Source organism: Ambystoma mexicanum, chromosome 11, assembly GCF_040938575.1.
Source record: "Ambystoma mexicanum isolate Mex_15411 chromosome 11, UKY_AmexF1_1, whole genome shotgun sequence".
NCBI lineage: Eukaryota > Metazoa > Chordata > Amphibia > Caudata > Ambystomatidae > Ambystoma > Ambystoma mexicanum.
Genome location: NC_090934.1, coordinates 452,671,638 through 452,689,182, shown reverse-complemented (window position 1 = coordinate 452,689,182; position 17,545 = coordinate 452,671,638). Strand labels below are relative to the sequence as shown.

At 47.3% G+C, this 17,545-nt stretch overlaps 1 protein-coding gene across 3 annotated transcripts in view; it reads left to right on the top strand.

Moving 5' to 3' along the window:
- Positions 1-17,545, top strand: part of LOC138503506 (embryonic protein UVS.2-like) — a 283,894-nt gene that overhangs the window by 37,159 nt on the left and 229,190 nt on the right. For 2 of the 3 annotated variants that reach the window (XM_069623292.1, XM_069623291.1), the window contains exon 3: positions 6,865-6,918. The exons of the other annotated variant lie outside the window; for it this stretch is intronic. In XM_069623292.1, the coding sequence (XP_069479393.1) occupies positions 6,865-6,918 (54 nt within the window). The remainder of the gene's footprint in view (positions 1-6,864; positions 6,919-17,545) is intronic. 3 annotated transcript variants of the gene reach the window in all.

Sequence of the window (17,545 nt, the reverse complement as noted above, 5' to 3'; positions counted from 1 at the left end):
TCCGACACAGAAAACGGGGATGTCGAAGTCAGATCCATCCATGACCTGTCCCAATCCCCCTGTCTGTTCCATCCCGTACACCATGAGGATACCACGCAGGGGCACCCACAAGACGACGACTGGCCATCCCCCACAAGCCCTGTGGCAGGGCAACATGAGGCCAACAGCCACTCTGTGACACCACCGCAAATGGCCATGGCCCAGCAGAGGCAACAGTCCCTCGACCAGTTAATCGTGCAACAGCAGCAACTGGCCACGCTCCTCAAGGACCATGCCGATGAATGTGGGGGCACTAAGGCAGACATAGAAACATCAACTGAGACACTTAGGGCAGAAATGGAGAGAAGTACAGAGACACTAAGGGCACAAATGGAGAGTAGCACCGAGAGCCTGAGAGTCCAAATGGAGAGTAGCACCGAGAGCCTGAGGGGGGAACTGCATGCGACGTCCAAAGACGTATGTGCCGAACTTGCCGCAGTGCGCCGTGTGCTCACTGAGCTCTCACAAACCCTTAGGGACATGCATGGACGTGAGCAGGCAGAGACATCATCCGTTGCAAGTTCCGTCCAGGGCAGCCCCCAACGTAGATCTGGGAGGAACCTGCGCTCCACAGGCAGGGGTGCCCCTGATACCCGCAGAGGTGGCTTGCAATAGCGACTGCCCACTGACAATGAGCATCTTTGGACACTGGTATTCGGGGGGGAGGTAGGAGGGTGGAGGGGGTGTGTTGGGCTCACTTGGGTGGCGGGTCGATAGGGTGTTTAACATGATATCACATATGCCATAAACAATGCACGATCATCCAATGAGATGTGTGGACATTGATCTTTGTGTACGAGGCCATTATAGGCGTACAGTCCATATTGTGCATGTACCAGACACACACAGTGCCACGAGTCCCGTGTCCATGTATCAGCCACCAGGCGTGAGTGCTAGAAGCATGCATCTATGAGATGCTGACGAATGTCACGGCCCTCCTGTGCCTCGCAGACTCCTTGAGGTGCTGCCACATCCCCACCCTCATCATGACCATCTTCAGGTGCTTGCAGTTCTGCGTCAGGGGGCATGGGCACATTTCTACGTACGCACATGTTGTGTAGCATGACACATGCCATCACCATCTTTGCAACCTTCACATGGCGGTACAGGAGTGCCCCGCCAGACCTGCTGAGGCATCGGAAACGAGTCTTGTTGCCTGTTCTATGACTACACGGGTACGTGAGTGGGCATGGTTGTAGTCCTCCTCATGCTGGTCCCGTGGGTTCCGGACTGGTGTGAGGAGCCATCTCTTCAGTGGATATCCGGCATCACCTGTATGTGGACGATAAACGAATTATGTGGAATGCCATTGCTACGTACGCACCCACCCCCCCTTCCTGCCAGGTCATTGCCGCATCACATACCCCACATCATCATGCATGAAATGAGAATCACCGAGTAGCCAGGATCTGTTCCCTGCGTGTCGCTCCATGTAGCGTGGTATTGTAGAGTTCCTCAAGACCATAGAATCATGGGTTGATCCAGGGAATCGGGCACAACAATGTGTAATGATCCTGTTGGAGTCACACACCATTTGTACATTCAGAGAATGAAATTGTTTACTGTTGCGGTACTGGGCCTCCATGGCATGTGGGACGACCAATTCCACATGGGTGCAGTCGATGGCACCAATGCAACCCGGTATGCTGGCAAGTGCATGGAATCCCACTTTTGTGTTGGTAATTTCCTGCTCCGAGCGTGGTAGAGAGATGTAGTCGTCTGCGTGCTGCAGGAGGGCATCGAGCACTTGCAATAGTGTCCGTGAGAACAGTGGCTGTGAAATGCCATGCAACTGTCCGACTGTGTGCTGGTAGGTGCCTGTGGCCAGGAAGTGGAGTACAGACACCACCTTCAGTAGGGGTGGGATGGCGGTTGGGCTATCTATCATGCTGACAAGGTCAGCCTGTGTCATGTCCACAATGGCGGTTATGGTGTCCCGGTCCAAACGGTAGAGGGTGTGGATCTGCTCATCAGTGAGGTTGAACGGATGTGCTCGGAGGCGTGGGATTGCGGGCTGCCTGCGTGGTGGTAGTGGCTGTGCTGGCGGCCCTTGCTGGCCCTGCCTTGCCCTCCTCCTCCTGCGTCTCCTCCGTGCGGCCGGTTGTAGTTGGTGTTCGTCTTCTTCTTGAAGTTGGAGTACTTGCAGTGCTATCAGGTCCCCCAGGGCCAACATAGCTAGTCCTACCGGTAGCATTTCGGAGTGGGTGTGGTTGTGGGAGGAGACTGGGTGTGCAATTTATGTGTTTTCAGGCTGTATGGCCTCCACCTGTGGTGATTCATTCCACCTGTGCAAGCTGCTCTCCCCTTTGGGCGAGCACGTCCCGCACACAACGCTGCAATTCGACGAATGGCATCTTGCTATTACAATCATGTATTTGTACCCGATGGCAGTGTAACATTGGTTGATATGTTCATTCGGCTATGGTCCCATTGTTTCACATACTATCTTTGCAGTCGCGAACAGAATTGTGAAGGGTCAGTGGAACGTAGTACTCGAGTAACGGTGGACCCTCATGCAACACTGTACCGAGGTTCAACGACGGGCAGGGCGTCCCATTTGTGAGTGAAGGCAGTTGCCATTTTCACACACAGCCGCACTAGATGGATTAATTTGTGATTTCAAGCGGCCACAGATGCCTTTTCGACGTGATGTTGCAAATGAGGAATTCGAAGGGCGGCGCTTTCGGTTTTCAGCTAGCGGCGAGGAGATGCCCACAGGTCTGACTGCAAATATAACGTTCTATTGTTCAATGTCCTTGGGACAGGGGCCATGGCGAGGATGCAATGATTGATATGAATAGTTTGGGATGCGCAATAGCGAAGTGGGCGATGAGGCCGGACGTTCCCAAATACATGTTACTTCACAACACTGGAATTACGGGCTGGGGCACAGTGAATTTTGCAGGCTGCATAACGCACAGACTCAATGGAAATTTCACATGTTATGTGAGTATGGAAACAGGCGTTTTCATTACGGGATGAGGGAATGATGAATGGATGCATGGACAGATGATTTGATACAGAGTTTGCCATGTACAGGGCTTCTTGGAATCTATCCGCCTCCCCTGCGCTATGTGATGCAGGGCTGCCATAGTGGGACCATCGTCTATCTGGCCTTGTTGAGCCCTCCCTGTCTCGACGCGCCTTCAGACACTTGTGTCTATGCACGTTACCAATCCCATCTGATGGATTCTGTTTTAACAGACGCATGCACAGGTACACTCGTTTGTGATGGTGTTTTCACCTCGATATAGATAGTTATGATTCGCAAGTGGTTTTTGGGTGGTGATGATCCTTTGGAGTGGGCTAGCATGCATATGGCTGTGGATTTGGTGTGATCATTGAAGTGAGTAATTCAAATGTAGTTCTGATGGCCATACTATTCTTTTTCATTTCATTTGGTTGACAGGTATCTCCTCCCCTTTTGCCACTGCCATCTGTATGCCACTCCTGCAGATGGATTTTACTACCGACACCTGCTGCTTCGTGTTAATCAGTGGAGCAGCATTACGATCTTATGGGAGGATCGCCAATGGGCCACATGCCCTTACGCAGTACTAGTGGCTAGGAGCAACATTTCGGCCTTTCAGCTGGACTAGTGCCTCCCTATTGGGATGGCCCTGCGGTTCTAGGCGCTTCCATGTTGCCTTTTCGTACGAGAATGTAGCCCCTGTGTACCATGAAGGAACAGGGCGTCACACAAGAAGTAGCTAGTCATTTATTGCGGATGCAGCCCACAATGGTGAAATGTGTTTTGGAGTTCATGGCCTAATGGATGTATGGGCTTGGTGAATTTGTTGTGCATTAAATTTCTATTCTGATATGAACCGTGTAGCGTTCTTCTTTGCAAGTGATGTGGCATATTCCTATTTGGGGAGCGATGTATTGTGAGGAGATCTGCATTGGGTTCCAGCTTCGGAGTATAGTTGCGTGGTACTGTGCTGGGCGCGTTTGCCTACGAAGCCCAGTGAGGTCAGGGATAAGGGCTGCCAATGTGACTGTTTTGATGATGTCATGCTCAGGGGCGGGGGATTAGCTTTTGTGTAACAGATGCCGGTCAGCCAGTTGGATTGGTGGAATGATGTGATTATCGGAATATTGCTGGTCACAGGTGCCTGTGTTTGCGTGCGTTTCTTGGTGGGAGACTGAGGTCATGTCCATTTGTATGGCTTCTGTATTCGTGCCATCTGTGCCCTGCAGCTCCCATTGGCCCCTCTTGATATTCATTTGTTCGTTGGCAGGCATGGATGACTAGTACATTTCACTGGTTGCATTGTGTGACTTCATTGCACCTACGGGGAGTTGTACAATGTGGCCAGGGAGCGGTGTACAGGCACTCAGTGGGGCCGTTTACGGTTGGTTCGCGATGCCGTACTTCTCACCATGGCGGAATGGTACTTTCCGCCGTGCTTGATGGCGTTAGGTGCATGTCCGCTAGGGTCAGAATTCACGTACCGTTGCGCCATGGTGGTAATTATGGTTTGGCATGGCGCGCGCGCGCGTACTTGGTGCAGTTAGCGTTGGCGTTCACTACGGTGTCGCTAATGGCATCGTACTTTGCGGTGACGGGTCATAATCGCACCGAGCGCTATTCGATGGCGGTATTGCATTTCCGCCATCGTTTTTCGATTTCCGCCAGGGTCGTAATGAGGCCCACTGGCTGTTCATTAAACTTCATTTTGCATTCCGGGACTTGTAGATTCGCTTTTCGTAAATGTTTGTACCACAAATCAAATGCAACTTGGTATTGGACTGAAAGCAAACACTGTCCACTTGTCAGCTTCTTTCCCTACACTGCCTCCTTAATCTATATGGTGCTTGTGAAGCAGAAATGTATTTTAATAAATGTTGCTTTCTTTTTGCATTATTGAAAAAAGCCATCCAGCATATTGTCTTGCATATCTGTACATAAAATGTATACGGTTCTAAGAAGGAAAAAAACGGTTGTTTTGCTTCGCAACAAGCAGGCAGCTTTGTGGATTTCTTTAAATTTAAAGTGGATCTTTTCTTTCACAAATGAACCAAATAGCTTGGGAGTCCTGTTGTCTGCATATGGACTATCAAAAATAACAACCCCAACATTACCGTTTTGCATGAAGTGTTGGAGCTTTGCACATGAAAGCGTCACTTAAAGTAAACTCGCCAAATGACCCATTTTACATTAATTGATGTTTACTGGGCAGCCTTTATGTAACAACGGAGATGTAAATCATAGCTCGAAGGAACACTGCAGGAAGCCCTTTCAGTTCTAGCTGACACACCTTAAAACGCCAGCCGCTTGCACAGGCTTCTGTGCTCTCAAAGTCTGAATGCAGTCTCAGGACACAGATAAAATCCAGATGTATTGTCTGTTAACCGGACAAAGCTCTCAAAATACAGGGTGTCCGGACTGAAACCAGGCAGGTGGTAGCCATAGCCAGTATCCCCAAAGGGCCATGCAAGGCTGTAGAAGGAAAACGCCCCTTGCTTTGCATGGCCTATTGGACATGTGTGACTGGGGATAAGAACTGTCAAACGGAAACTGTGCTTCCCTTTGACAGTTGAAGCAAAAACCAGCTGAGGAGCACTCATTGTTTTCCCTGGGCTCGCTCCTCTGCTCCTCCATAACTGGCGAGGGTGCCTGTGGGTTGGAGCCTCCTCGCCATTATGGACGATCTGCCACTGGTACATACTCAATTTATGCACAGGGTCAGTTTGACTGGAGATGAAGTACTGTTGACTTTGAAGTCATGCAGCATTGTTGGTAATGAAGTGGTTTTGAGTACATTAAGGGATCCACAGACACACCCTAAAGTGGAAGGCTACCAGGATAGCTCAGCAGGTTGAGGGCCTGCTGCTGAGATATGTTATATATTTAAAAGTGGCTGTTAATCTTATGACTTTTTGCAATTCCTTCTAAAAAAAATAAAAACAAGTGCTATTAAGTGTGTTCAACCAAGGGATGGGTTGGGTTGGTTGCTTATATTTACTCCGGGGTTGGGTGCATTTCTGCCCCTCTTGTGAAAAACAAAATGTTACACCCATAAATCCACAGTGTACGTTCCTAATAACTGCTGTCAGCACAATAGTAGCATTTATTTGTGATTAAACAGTTTGACAAGCATAGAACATCTTTCACAATATATCCCGTGACAAAACACGAAGAAAGGGGCACAGAAATCACAGGGTATTTGTGTTATAGCCAAACAAAAAACAAAGCACAGTTTAAAGAAAACTAGTGGATGTAAGTTTCAGATGCAAGTTTCAGTTTGGAAATGTCTTTTTAGTTTTTTTTGTGAAAGTATAAGCTGCACATTTGGAAAACAATGGGGTGCCCAGCATGTAGGATGCCTGCTCCTAGCAGTGAGGGCCCCCACCCCAGTGATATTCGTGGGCCATTAATTCCAGAAAAAATGCCGGCAAAGCAAAGAGCCTGCAAACGCGCGAATGACGGCTGTGCAAAGGACCACCTTTATCACTATAGAAAATAGTTATTTGCCAGAGAGGAAGTGGGGGACAGGTCACCAATGAGAGAGGGGAGGTGTGGGGTTGAGCAGCCACCCCCTCGAGGGACGCCTATGTCAAGCACACACAGACGTAGGGCTCTGCCAGCGACTTCCTAATACTCTTCACTTGGCTGCCTCAGCACTGAGTTCCAGCACCTTTACTATGAAATACAACCCACGGGATCTGGGTCAGTGGGCTTTGTGTAGGGTCGTCGCGATAGGGTTAACAGTTACTCATTCCCGTGCCAATGATTACCAAGCTCGGCGTCCCCCAGGTGCGCTAAACCCATCTCTCCGGAGTAACTGTGTCATCAATTTAACCCCGTGTTTACTCTTTCAGGCGCTTGGAATGAAACCGAGGACTTCTTTGCTGCAACTGCAGCAGTGGACACAGGTGAGGAGGGTGGTCAAAACTCCAGTGCCATCCAGAGAAGACGTTATTTTCTGTGATGTCATTACATATGGAAATTGGGGGGACACCCTTCTTTTGACGGCCTGGCCCTGAAAGGCTGTGAAGAAAACGAAGCTGCAACCAGCGATATTTCGTCAAGGTCCTGTGATCAATCATTCACTGATACCACCTAAAAGTCCTGTGATCAGAGACACAGGGCGGGAAGCAGAGGGGGGCTTTCTGACAGTGCTTCCCAAAAATAAAGAGGGCACCAGGTCTGTTATATATTATGCTGTGGACCTGATTTATGAAGTCTTTCTCAATGGGATTTGAGGTTTGCAAATCAGGCCCTTGGTGTCACTTTATGTGAGCATTTGTAATGAGCAAACCTAACCAATAGGCAAATAGATTATTAGGAGATCAGTTACATGCATTCAAAGTAGCTGGTGTTTGGTCAGGTTCTAAGACCGATGTTGATGAGGAAAGGGAGAGGGGTGAAAGTGTAAGCTGTAAAGAGGGGGAAACCAAGACGGGAGGGGACACTGCTCTTATTATGTGCAAAGAAAATTGTACAAATGCTGGACTCAGGGTTCTGTGGTGTTTTTCCTATCTATTGCCCTTACTTTGGCTCCCGAGTTCCAACACCTTTTGAATGTGGCATGTGCGACTCCTAAAGTGCAGGATGATAGACAGTGCTTTAAGTGGGATAAGAAATTGAGGGGGGGGGCTCGTTTGAGGGCGTGGCTTTCATTGTGGGTGTGGCCTAAAAGTGCACAACTCATAGTAAGGTGCGCAAACAGACATATAAATGTATGTGAGCATTTATATGTTTGTATGTGTACTACTATGGTTTGTGTACTTTTCAAGCCATCGTTTATAAACGTAGCAATGTTACATATTTCTATGTTTATAAAGGGTGGCTTGAAAAGTGCACAAACCAGAAAAAGTTACACACACTTGGGTGCTTACCTTACTATGGTTTGTGTACTTTTCAAGCCACCTTTTATAAACAGACATTTGTAACATAATTATATGTTTCTAAAAGATGGCTTGACACGTAAACAATTCAAGGCATCTGTTATAAAGCGTTGATGAAGGACAAAACTCAAGGTGGCTTTGTCCATCGACAAAGCTTTATAAAAGATGCCTTGAATTGTGTACGTTTCAAGCCGTCTTTTATAAACATAGAAATATTTCTACGTTTATAAAAGATGGCTTGAAACGTACATAATTCAAGGCATCTTTTATAAAGCTTTGCCAGCGGAGATAGTGGGCTCGGGCTCTGTGATCTATCTGCTCTGAGCAGAGATCACTGAGCCCGAGGCGCCTTTCACCCTCTGCGAACCCGCGGGCTTAGTGATCTAATCTGCATATTAGATCACAGAGCCCTCGGGGGTCAGTGACCTGGGAAGGGCAAATAAAGGGACAGTAACTTCCTCTGATGACCCTGATGAGGGGTCATCAGAGGAAGTTACACTGACTGACAGAAGTGCCAGCCAGCCTCAGCGTTGCTGTGGCTGTCTGGAACTTCTGTCAGCTTGCCTGACATAATGGCATGTAAGAGGATTCAATTCAACACTACAGCTAAGTCAATGCCTAGTCTGGGATACTGAATGGAAACCCTTATTGATATATCTTTATGTCCAGTTCATGCGTTCTGGATGACTACCCCTATATAACACCCCTCTCTTGGAATCCCCCTGACCCCACTGAGCCAAGAAGTAGTTCTGTTTTGCAAGTTAAAAGGTTTATTTGATAATTTAAACAATATATATATATATATATCACGCTTTATAATAAATTAATAATTGGATATCACACTTAATCTGATATGATAAAGATTAACAACGGAGAATCTGGCACTAGCACACCTTTTTATAATCACTAAGGAGTTGACATGAAATGGATAAGATAGCAAACAATACTTTTATGGTTTCAAATGGATGCAATGTGGAATGAAATGCAGTACGGAAAATAACTTGATAGGATTTCAGCAAAAGACAATGGCCCTCATTACGACCCTGGCGGAAATCATGGCGCAAAATGCACCATGGAGCACGGCGGAAAGCTGCCGATAGCGCCATGGGGGTTGGTGGATTTACCGCCCCATTCCGACCTTGGCGGGGCGGTAAATCCCCATTCCCCATTTTACCCTTCCCCATTCCCATTCTTGCCCCATAGGGTATAATGGGAGTGGGGAAGGCGTTAATTACGCCACCGTAAAATACGGTGGCGTAATTAACAACAAGGTCCCGTAGCGCCATGGATTTCTCCGCCCGGAAAAACCAGGCGGAAAACGCTCCATGGCGCTACGGGAACTCGTAGTAGGGCGGACGGGTCCGCCGCGAATACCGCTGGCGTAAACCCACTCCGCCAGGGTCGTAATGAGGCCCAATGTAATCACTTTCTTGGACAATTCACCCACCCCTTTTATGCAATGCAAGGATATGGAAGGAAGGCACACAGTTCTCAGAAATGCAATCAAATGTGATTCAGTTCACCCCAGCAAGCTTAGACTACAGATCGGAGTTTTAAACACAGGCCCAAAATGCTTTTATGTGTGCTGGCAATGAAGTGAAAAATATGCTAAATTGCCTTTAATTCCCTCTAGAGGTTCTAGGTGAGTGAAATATACTTGGGATGAGTTCAGGCTCACTTTAGCAAGGATCTAGGAGTAACTAGCAGGTTAAACGAATTTTTGGCAAATGAAAGCAAGAAAACTGCTGTTTTCACACGTTGAGAAATTTGCAAATCGCGGCAAATTCGCGAGTGCGTTTTTCGCGATTGCGGCAAAACTATAGGGACGAGCACTATCGTTTTGGGGTCCTAGGACAGCCTAGGATCTCAGCTTCCAGATGAAAGTTACTGCAAGTCTCTAGCACAAACGGTCACGGAGATATGAGCGATTAAATAAAGGTCGTTTTTCAGATTTGAAATTTTAAAGTTCAAAAAGACAAGTGCAGCTTGCAACTAGAAAATGACAGGTGACAGCTTTACAAATGACAGGTGACAGTTAGGAGGCAGTTCTACTTAGATTAAATAGATTGAATTATATTATTTTAACTAAGAGATTGGTTCTGCACAGTTTGCTAGGTACTCACACTATATTCTTGAATTAAATGGGCCTCGCCACGGATCTGGTCAGGTTTTAGACTGGACTCTGGTCTCTGCACTTCACAGTGATCTGGGTCAGCTCTCTCTGGTTCTGCTAACAGCGGTCTGGTCTGGGTCTGCTCTCTCTCTGGTTCTGGATATTGATAGATTTGAAGTCTCTATGTTGGCTCTCTGAAGGTTGATGGAGGTAAAGTATGGATTTTCCCGGCAGAGCTTCCAGCTGCAAATGGATTTGAAGGTCCCTATCTGTCCTGTCTGTCTGCTTTTATCTGTTTTGAAAATGGGTGTGTGTGCAGCATCACTAGCCCCTACCCCTCTCCACTTGTCATTGGCCACTTCATCCGCTTCCACTTGATTGGGGGAATGAAATGAAGTGTCATCATGATGAGGTCTGTTTATGATACAGAGAACCCACCCCTGTCAACTTTACACACAATCTATATTTGCTCAAAAAACATATTTGCACAGGTACACATTTGTTTAAAATTACATGCACCCTTCACATATCACAGGAGGTATACCCTGTCCAAATCTGCTCTTCCTGGGGGCTTGCATTCAGAAATGGCAATATTTGCACTTTTTAACTGATTTTGCAATATCGGACATTACCCCAAATTTACACACATGTGTGCAAGGAGTATGGACATTAGTTGATGAAGTGTCAGATTTTTCACATGCACACATTTTGAGTAATATCCTCTTTTCCGCTAAAACGCCCCTGAACATACCACCGGGTCCTAACACGTCTTAAAATGTGGGCAGAAAAATCACAAGAATTATGGTGTCATTTAAATAATTTTCACAAGTCCGTGCTATGAGTTATTCATCTTTTTAGAGTTATGTTCCGGCCCCAAAGGGGTGTGGTTTCCCCCCAGCACAATGTTGAATTTCTGGTTTTTCCAGTTCTGCCAAGCCAGCTTGCTCTCACAGGCAGTGCCCCTCCCCTGTCCTTCCAGGAGGAAGCTCTATTTACGACTCCCGCCAATAAAACATTTGCCTGAGTCAGGACAGGGCTTTGTTCAGAGCCCCTGTATTCTGTGGGGGCTCCCCTTAATTCAATTATCAGAGAGATGGCATATCCTTAGTGTGGCCAGCAAAAGGCAGATAGGCCTGGGAACACAGCTGTGACTCAAGTTTCACTCCTGATGGGGGGTAGTTGCCAGGCAAAATTGGAATCTCTTTAAGCCAGTTTTTAGCTACATGTCATTTCTGTTCCCCAGTTTTCTGCATTCAAATAAAACTAAACATTTTTACATATGCAGCTAGAATGCTGATTCTAAGTTTAAAACTATGACATTTAAACAATTGAAACCTATGTGACACTCAAATGTAGGTCACTCAGTCAATTTAAACACTTAGATTTTTAGTGTCTTTCAGTCCAAATTTACTTGGGATTTAAGAAAATGAATTCCCAACAGTTATGGGTTTGCTTTTGGCAATCAGCATTGCCATTCCCAATGGTTTCAGACTACTGTGTGGGTAGTCCAATGGTGGTTTTAGGCAGTGTCCTTCTGTGCCCATAACATCGGCAAAAATGAGTGGCAGCCTATTCTTCATGCATTTCCCTGTGCATTTTCTGGGAAGCTCTGGCCATCATGATGTTTTCCATGTCAGTACTGCACAGTTTTGAGGTAGGGCTTGGATGCGTGGATAAAAACATCCCACAAGCCCCCCTCTTGCGATGGCCATTCTATTTCACTAATGGGACTCGCAAGACCTGGGATGTTTCCTCATCTTCTTCCAATAGATGGGACAGTTCAGCATCTTTTTCTCCATCCGGTCGGATCGATCGGTTCTCCTCGCCGGTCCTGATAGGAAGATTGGGCGGTACCCCGGACCCGTTGCGTCTCTGCTCCCGGTCTCCGGATCGTCCTCCTTGGCCCGTCTCCCGGTTTTCTTTCTCCTAGGACGACAAAGGAAGAGCGGCAATACCTATTCATAGACATTTTTCCACCACTGTTGAGATAGTGGGGCAGCATATGCATTTCATCATAACGAAACATTACATTCTTATTTTGAAAAAAAACAGTATAACTAAGAGACAGTTTCATGCAAATCACAATATTTTAGAGACTAGATGTGGTATGTTTTATGGTTGGAACTGAATTAGTCTGAGACAGTACCCGCTAGGATTCCAGAGGATTCCTCCAGTCGTTGCAGAGTGTGCCTGGGATGGCAACATTTCAACTGGTTTATGTGGACCCACTTGTCTTCCCCCGCTGCCAAAGGACCTTTGGGGATGTGGATTTTGTAGGCCACAGGGGAGATTTTGTCTATAATCTCAAAGGGTCCCTTCCATGTAGGCAAAAATTTTCGCTGTTTTGCCTGGTTTCTTTGGAAGTTGTATAGATAGACCCGGTCCCCCACCTGATATTCCTTCCTGGAAGTCTTCAGGTCATAGTGGTCTTCATGCTATCAGCCGATCTTTCTAGATTCCGCTGAGCGTAAGCAAAAGCATGTTGGAGGTGTTTCCTTAAATTCTCCACATACTCATGAGTAGTGGAGGCATTTATCAGTGTCTGCTCTTGGGTCCTATAGAGCAAATGCTGCGGAAGCACCATCTTGCGCCCAGTCATCAACTCAAATGGTGACATTTTGGTTGCAGATGAAGGGGTAGATCTGATGGCCATTAGGACCAGAGGTAATCGGATATCCCAACTTGGCCCAGAATCTGCCACAAACTTTTTTAGTATGCTCACAATGGTTCGGTTATATCTCTCTACTGCCCCAGAAGAAGCTGGCCTGTAAGCAATATGCAACTTCCTTTTGACCCCCAGTATCTCCCACATCTTTGTCATTACTTCACTGGTGAAGTGGCTACCTCTGTCTGACTCAATCCTTTGAGGTAGACCGAAACGGGAAAAGATGTGGTTAATCATCAGGGCAGCTGCAGTTTCTGCCTTGCAATTTGGGGCTGGGAGACATTCCACCCACTTGGTAAACAAGCATGTCACAGTCAACATGTACTTATTCCCCCTAGCCGAGCGAATCACGGGGCCTACGAAGTCGATTTGTAAATCTGACCATGTCAGGGTCATCCCCCTCTTTTGGAGAGGCGCACGGTGCGTGAGGAATGATGGCTGAAATTGCGCACACACAAGACACCCCTTCAAGTATTGTTCGAGGTCCTGCCCCATGTGTGGCCAGTATGCAACCTCTCTTAAGATTTCCAATGTTGTGTGAAACCCCCTATGACCGGCGGTGGCCGCATCATGGGCGTGACTTAACATCAGGCTTCGGAATGAGGTAGGAACCACCCATTGATCGTGGCCAGCTTTGGATTTCCTTACCAACAAACCGTCTTGGATCCGGAACATTTTTGGACATTTCATCAACACTCTTAGGTCCTCTTTCCCAATGTAATCGGTACCCGTCAGGGGAAAGTTCTCAGGGTCCTCAAGGTGTTGGTAAAATTTACCAATTATTGGATCCCCCTTCTGAGCGGTAATCAAATCAGCATCAGGGGTCTCTTTACTCCATTGGGCAATTGAAAGGTCGTTGTGAGCATTTGTCTGGGACCTAGTGATAGCAGTGACCTGGATTTCCCCCAATAGGGACTCAATCTCAATTAGATCCCCTTGGATGGCCCCGTTTTTGGCCAGCTGATCAGCTAAGTCATTTCCAGTTTTGTCTGGTCCCTCTACTTTGGAATGACCCTTGATCTTTTTCCAATAGATGGTCATCTCATTCGAGGTGACCAGATCATCAATGTTTTGGATCAACTTCCCATGTTTCAAGGGTTTGTTGTTAGCACATAACATGCCTCTGGTTTTCCAATTAACCAGGTGCTTCACGAACCCGTTCCGTACATAATCCGAATCTGTGATTATGACCAGTTCGTGGAGTTGATGCTGGACAGCAGTGAGGATAGCCTGATGCACAGCCATCAATTCTGCCACCTGACTACTTCGGGGACCAATTTTGTATCCAGCGGAGGGTTCTGGGGACTCATTCACCCATGCATTCCCTACGCCGGCCACCAGTTCTTTCTCCCTGTTGTTGTCAACATGGTAAGAGCATCCATCCACATACACAGTGGGCATTCCCTCACACTTGTCTTCTTCAAAGACTTTGTGTGGGGAATTAAGGTATGCCTCCGTGTTGTCCTTGATTTTTAGACTTTCGTCCTCGAGACAGTTTTCTCTGGCACAATCATGCAAGTCAGCCAGACCTTGCGCGAGGGGACTCTTCTTGTTTTGCCCATATCTGACCTCCACAGGAAAGCCTTGCATTGACAGAATCCAGGAAGTAATTCGGGAATTACTCACATTTCCGGTCCGGATTCTGTCACTTTGGAGATATTGCAGAGGCTGGTGTGGAGTCTCCACTATGATGTGTTCCCCCTGGATAAACGGGCGGTAATTCTTCAATGCCCACACCGTTGCCAGGAGTGCCTTCTCACAATCATTGAATTTTTCCTCCACAGAGGATAAAGTTTTGCTCGCATAGGAGATTACTTTATTGACCTTGTCATGCTTTTGGTATAATACTGCCGTCAAGCACGTATTAGAGAACCCCGTCTCCAGGAAGAACTCCTTGTTTCTGACAGGGTAAGCTAGGCAAGGCGCTTGTGAGAAGCTTCTTTTGAGTTGTCTTACTGCCTCAGCTTGTTCTGGACCCCATTCCCACTTGACCCCCCCCTTCAGGAGATGAATCAGGGGTCTGGTGATCTCTGCGTAGCCCTCAATGAATTTTCTGCTGTAATTAGTCAGTCCAAGGAGGCTCCTTAGTTCCCGCAGAGTTGTGAGGTCTTTCAGTTTCTGAAGTGCTTCCACTTTCTTTTCCTGGGGACAGAGACCCTGAGGAGTAATCTTATGCCCCAAGAAATTAACACGGGTTCTACACCACTGTGCTTTCTGAAAGGAAAGTTTTGCTCCGGCGGCCCTCAACTGGGTCAGAACATAACGGATCTCCGCTATGTGTTCCTCCACAGATGAACTTTTGATGAGGACATCATCTACATAAGCCAGGTTACCCCTCGCACCCAGGTCGGGCATGGCCTTATGTAGGAAAATGTTAAATTCATTGCCGGAGTTGAGGTATCCGAAGGGAGTCCGGGTCCATGTATACTGCTGGCCCCCAAAGGTAAAAGCCAGCTTGTATTGGTCCTCCCTACTGACCGGCACGGTCCAGTATCCATTGGTCAGGTCTATTGCAGTGAATACCTGTGACCCCTGAATCTGGGCCAGCCCTTGGTCAATGTAGGGAAGAGGCCATCGGGAAGTATGGACCCGTTTGTTGAGCTCCCTCAGGTCGGCGCAGAGTCTCCACTGGCCGTTTGGCTTCAATATTCCCAGCACCGGATTATTGAAGGTGCTGTGGACTGGACGGATTATTCCCCGGGACTCAAGGTTCTTAATTATTTCAGTAAGGGACTCCATTGATGCGAGAGGCAAGCGATATTGCTTCACAAACACTGGAGTCATGCCAGGGTCCGTGGGGATTGTTGTTGTGTGGATGTCAGTGCGACCGCAGTCATATGAGTCTACCGCAAAGAGATCTTGGAAATCCAAGAAAACTTGTTTCAACTTTTGCTTTTGTTCCAGAGTAACACAGGCATCAGCTAGGTTGACTCTCTCTTCCACCATCTGCCTGAAGCCTGGAAAGACTTCTGGTTTGGCTATTTCTGCGACCTCCTCCAGCTGGGTGGAGAAGTCCCTGTTCAGAGTGCTGATTTGGACTGGAGGCTTCAGGTGGGAAAGGCAGCCCTCATGGACCTGGAAAATCACCTCATCCCTCCTGAAGTCACAAGTCACATCTTCCTTACCATAAGGACAAGAAGTGTACACCAGGAAGTTCCCCCCATGGCGGGTAAAAATCCTGTCTGGTGTTGGATTGTCATCACTGTCACTGTCAAAGCAGTCCTTGGGGATTGGCCCTAACAGTTCATTACCTAAATCTATGGAAAAATGTCGGTCATCAACCCCCATTCCAATAATGGTGCCTGCGGCTAGAATAATACTCTTTAAGTCGCTGTTATCCACCTCTATTGGAATGGTGTCATGTTCTATGTTGACTAATGGAGTTGGGTTTACCCCCAACCCTTGCTGTTGGAGAAAAGCGTTTAGATGTATGTAAGCATCAGGGTTTTTCAAATATTGTCCTCTTTTAACTTTCACTTCCAGGGAGAATTGTCGGGTCCTTTCTGGGATGGTGACTTCCTCTTTGATCTGGATTTCAACTGCATAAGGTAGCAATTGAGCTGACCTAAATGCTTTTTCTGGAACATCAAAGCCCATGGGATTATCCGCTAATCGGGACCAAGCTTTGAAGTTTATTAGGTCCAAACTAATGGCAAAGCGATTGAGAATGTCACTGCCTAAGTAAAAGGCGGCAGTGATGTCTCGCACGACCCAACAATTATGGACTATGCTCTTGTTGCCAATGGAGATTTTGAGCATACACCTGCTTGGCAGGAGATGTTTGGAATTGGGTGCTTCCCGGTCCATTTCCCATTTGTCTATCAGTTTGAATGTGGGAATGGCTGGATCTTTTGGGAGTTGGCGAAACATGGCTTCGCTGATGAAGCTCTTACCATTGTTCACGCACACTCGAGCGAGAACAGAGTCCTTCCCATCATTTAACTGAACAGGGAAGAACAACTGCTCTCCAATTTGCTGAATATGAGCTAGGCTCTGAGCTGATTTCACATCTTTCTGGACTATAGGAGTGGGAGTTTCTGATTGTGGATTAGTATAGAGTCTCAGAGTGTTTCCTTCCAGCGTGGAGTACCACTTTAGACTGGAAGGAAGGTTGATTTTCAGAAATAGAGAGGACCCTCCATCACCAGTCTGTTGTCCTACTGCTATTACTGTCACGTCTGGAATTTGGCTATTCTGGAAGTGAAATTCTACTTGGTCAGGTTTTTGTTCAACCATGTGGCAGGTGCCGTTTAAACTAACATGGTTGACACTCTCTTTTAATTTTATTGGTCGGCTAGTCTGGGTCCAGAAGACCTTGTTTACACAATCTATTAGGGGTGACAACCTTCTCAGGAGGTCATTCCCCAGTAAACAAGGGGTGCCCTCTGGAGTCACTACTATGACCGGGTGTTTCAACTTGTGTCGCCCGATCTTAATGTCCAAGTCTGCCGTCCCCTCGACGGGAATTTCCTTCCCGTCAAAGTTCTGGAGTTGTCCAGGAAGTGAGGTGAGAGGAATTTGGTAATTCCCTCCCCTTCCTGCATTCAGTTCATCAAAGGCCCTTCTGGACAGAAGGGTAGCTTGAGATCCAGTGTCCACCAGTGCCAAAATTGTACCCTGCCCCTGTACTTGTACCGGGGCATAATATCTTTCCTCCTTCTCCTCAAGGAGGCACAGATAATGCACATTTTTGGACAACTGGCGGGCTAACTTTCTGGTTTTGGACATTTCAAGAGAAGAAATTTGGGCAGACTTCTGTGGAGAGCCTTGGGAATCTGAAAGAAAAATTTGGCAACTGGAGATCAGAGCCATTGTGGGTTCCCCTGGCTCCGGTTCCGGGCCGCCCCCCCTTTTTGGAGGCAGTCACCAGGATG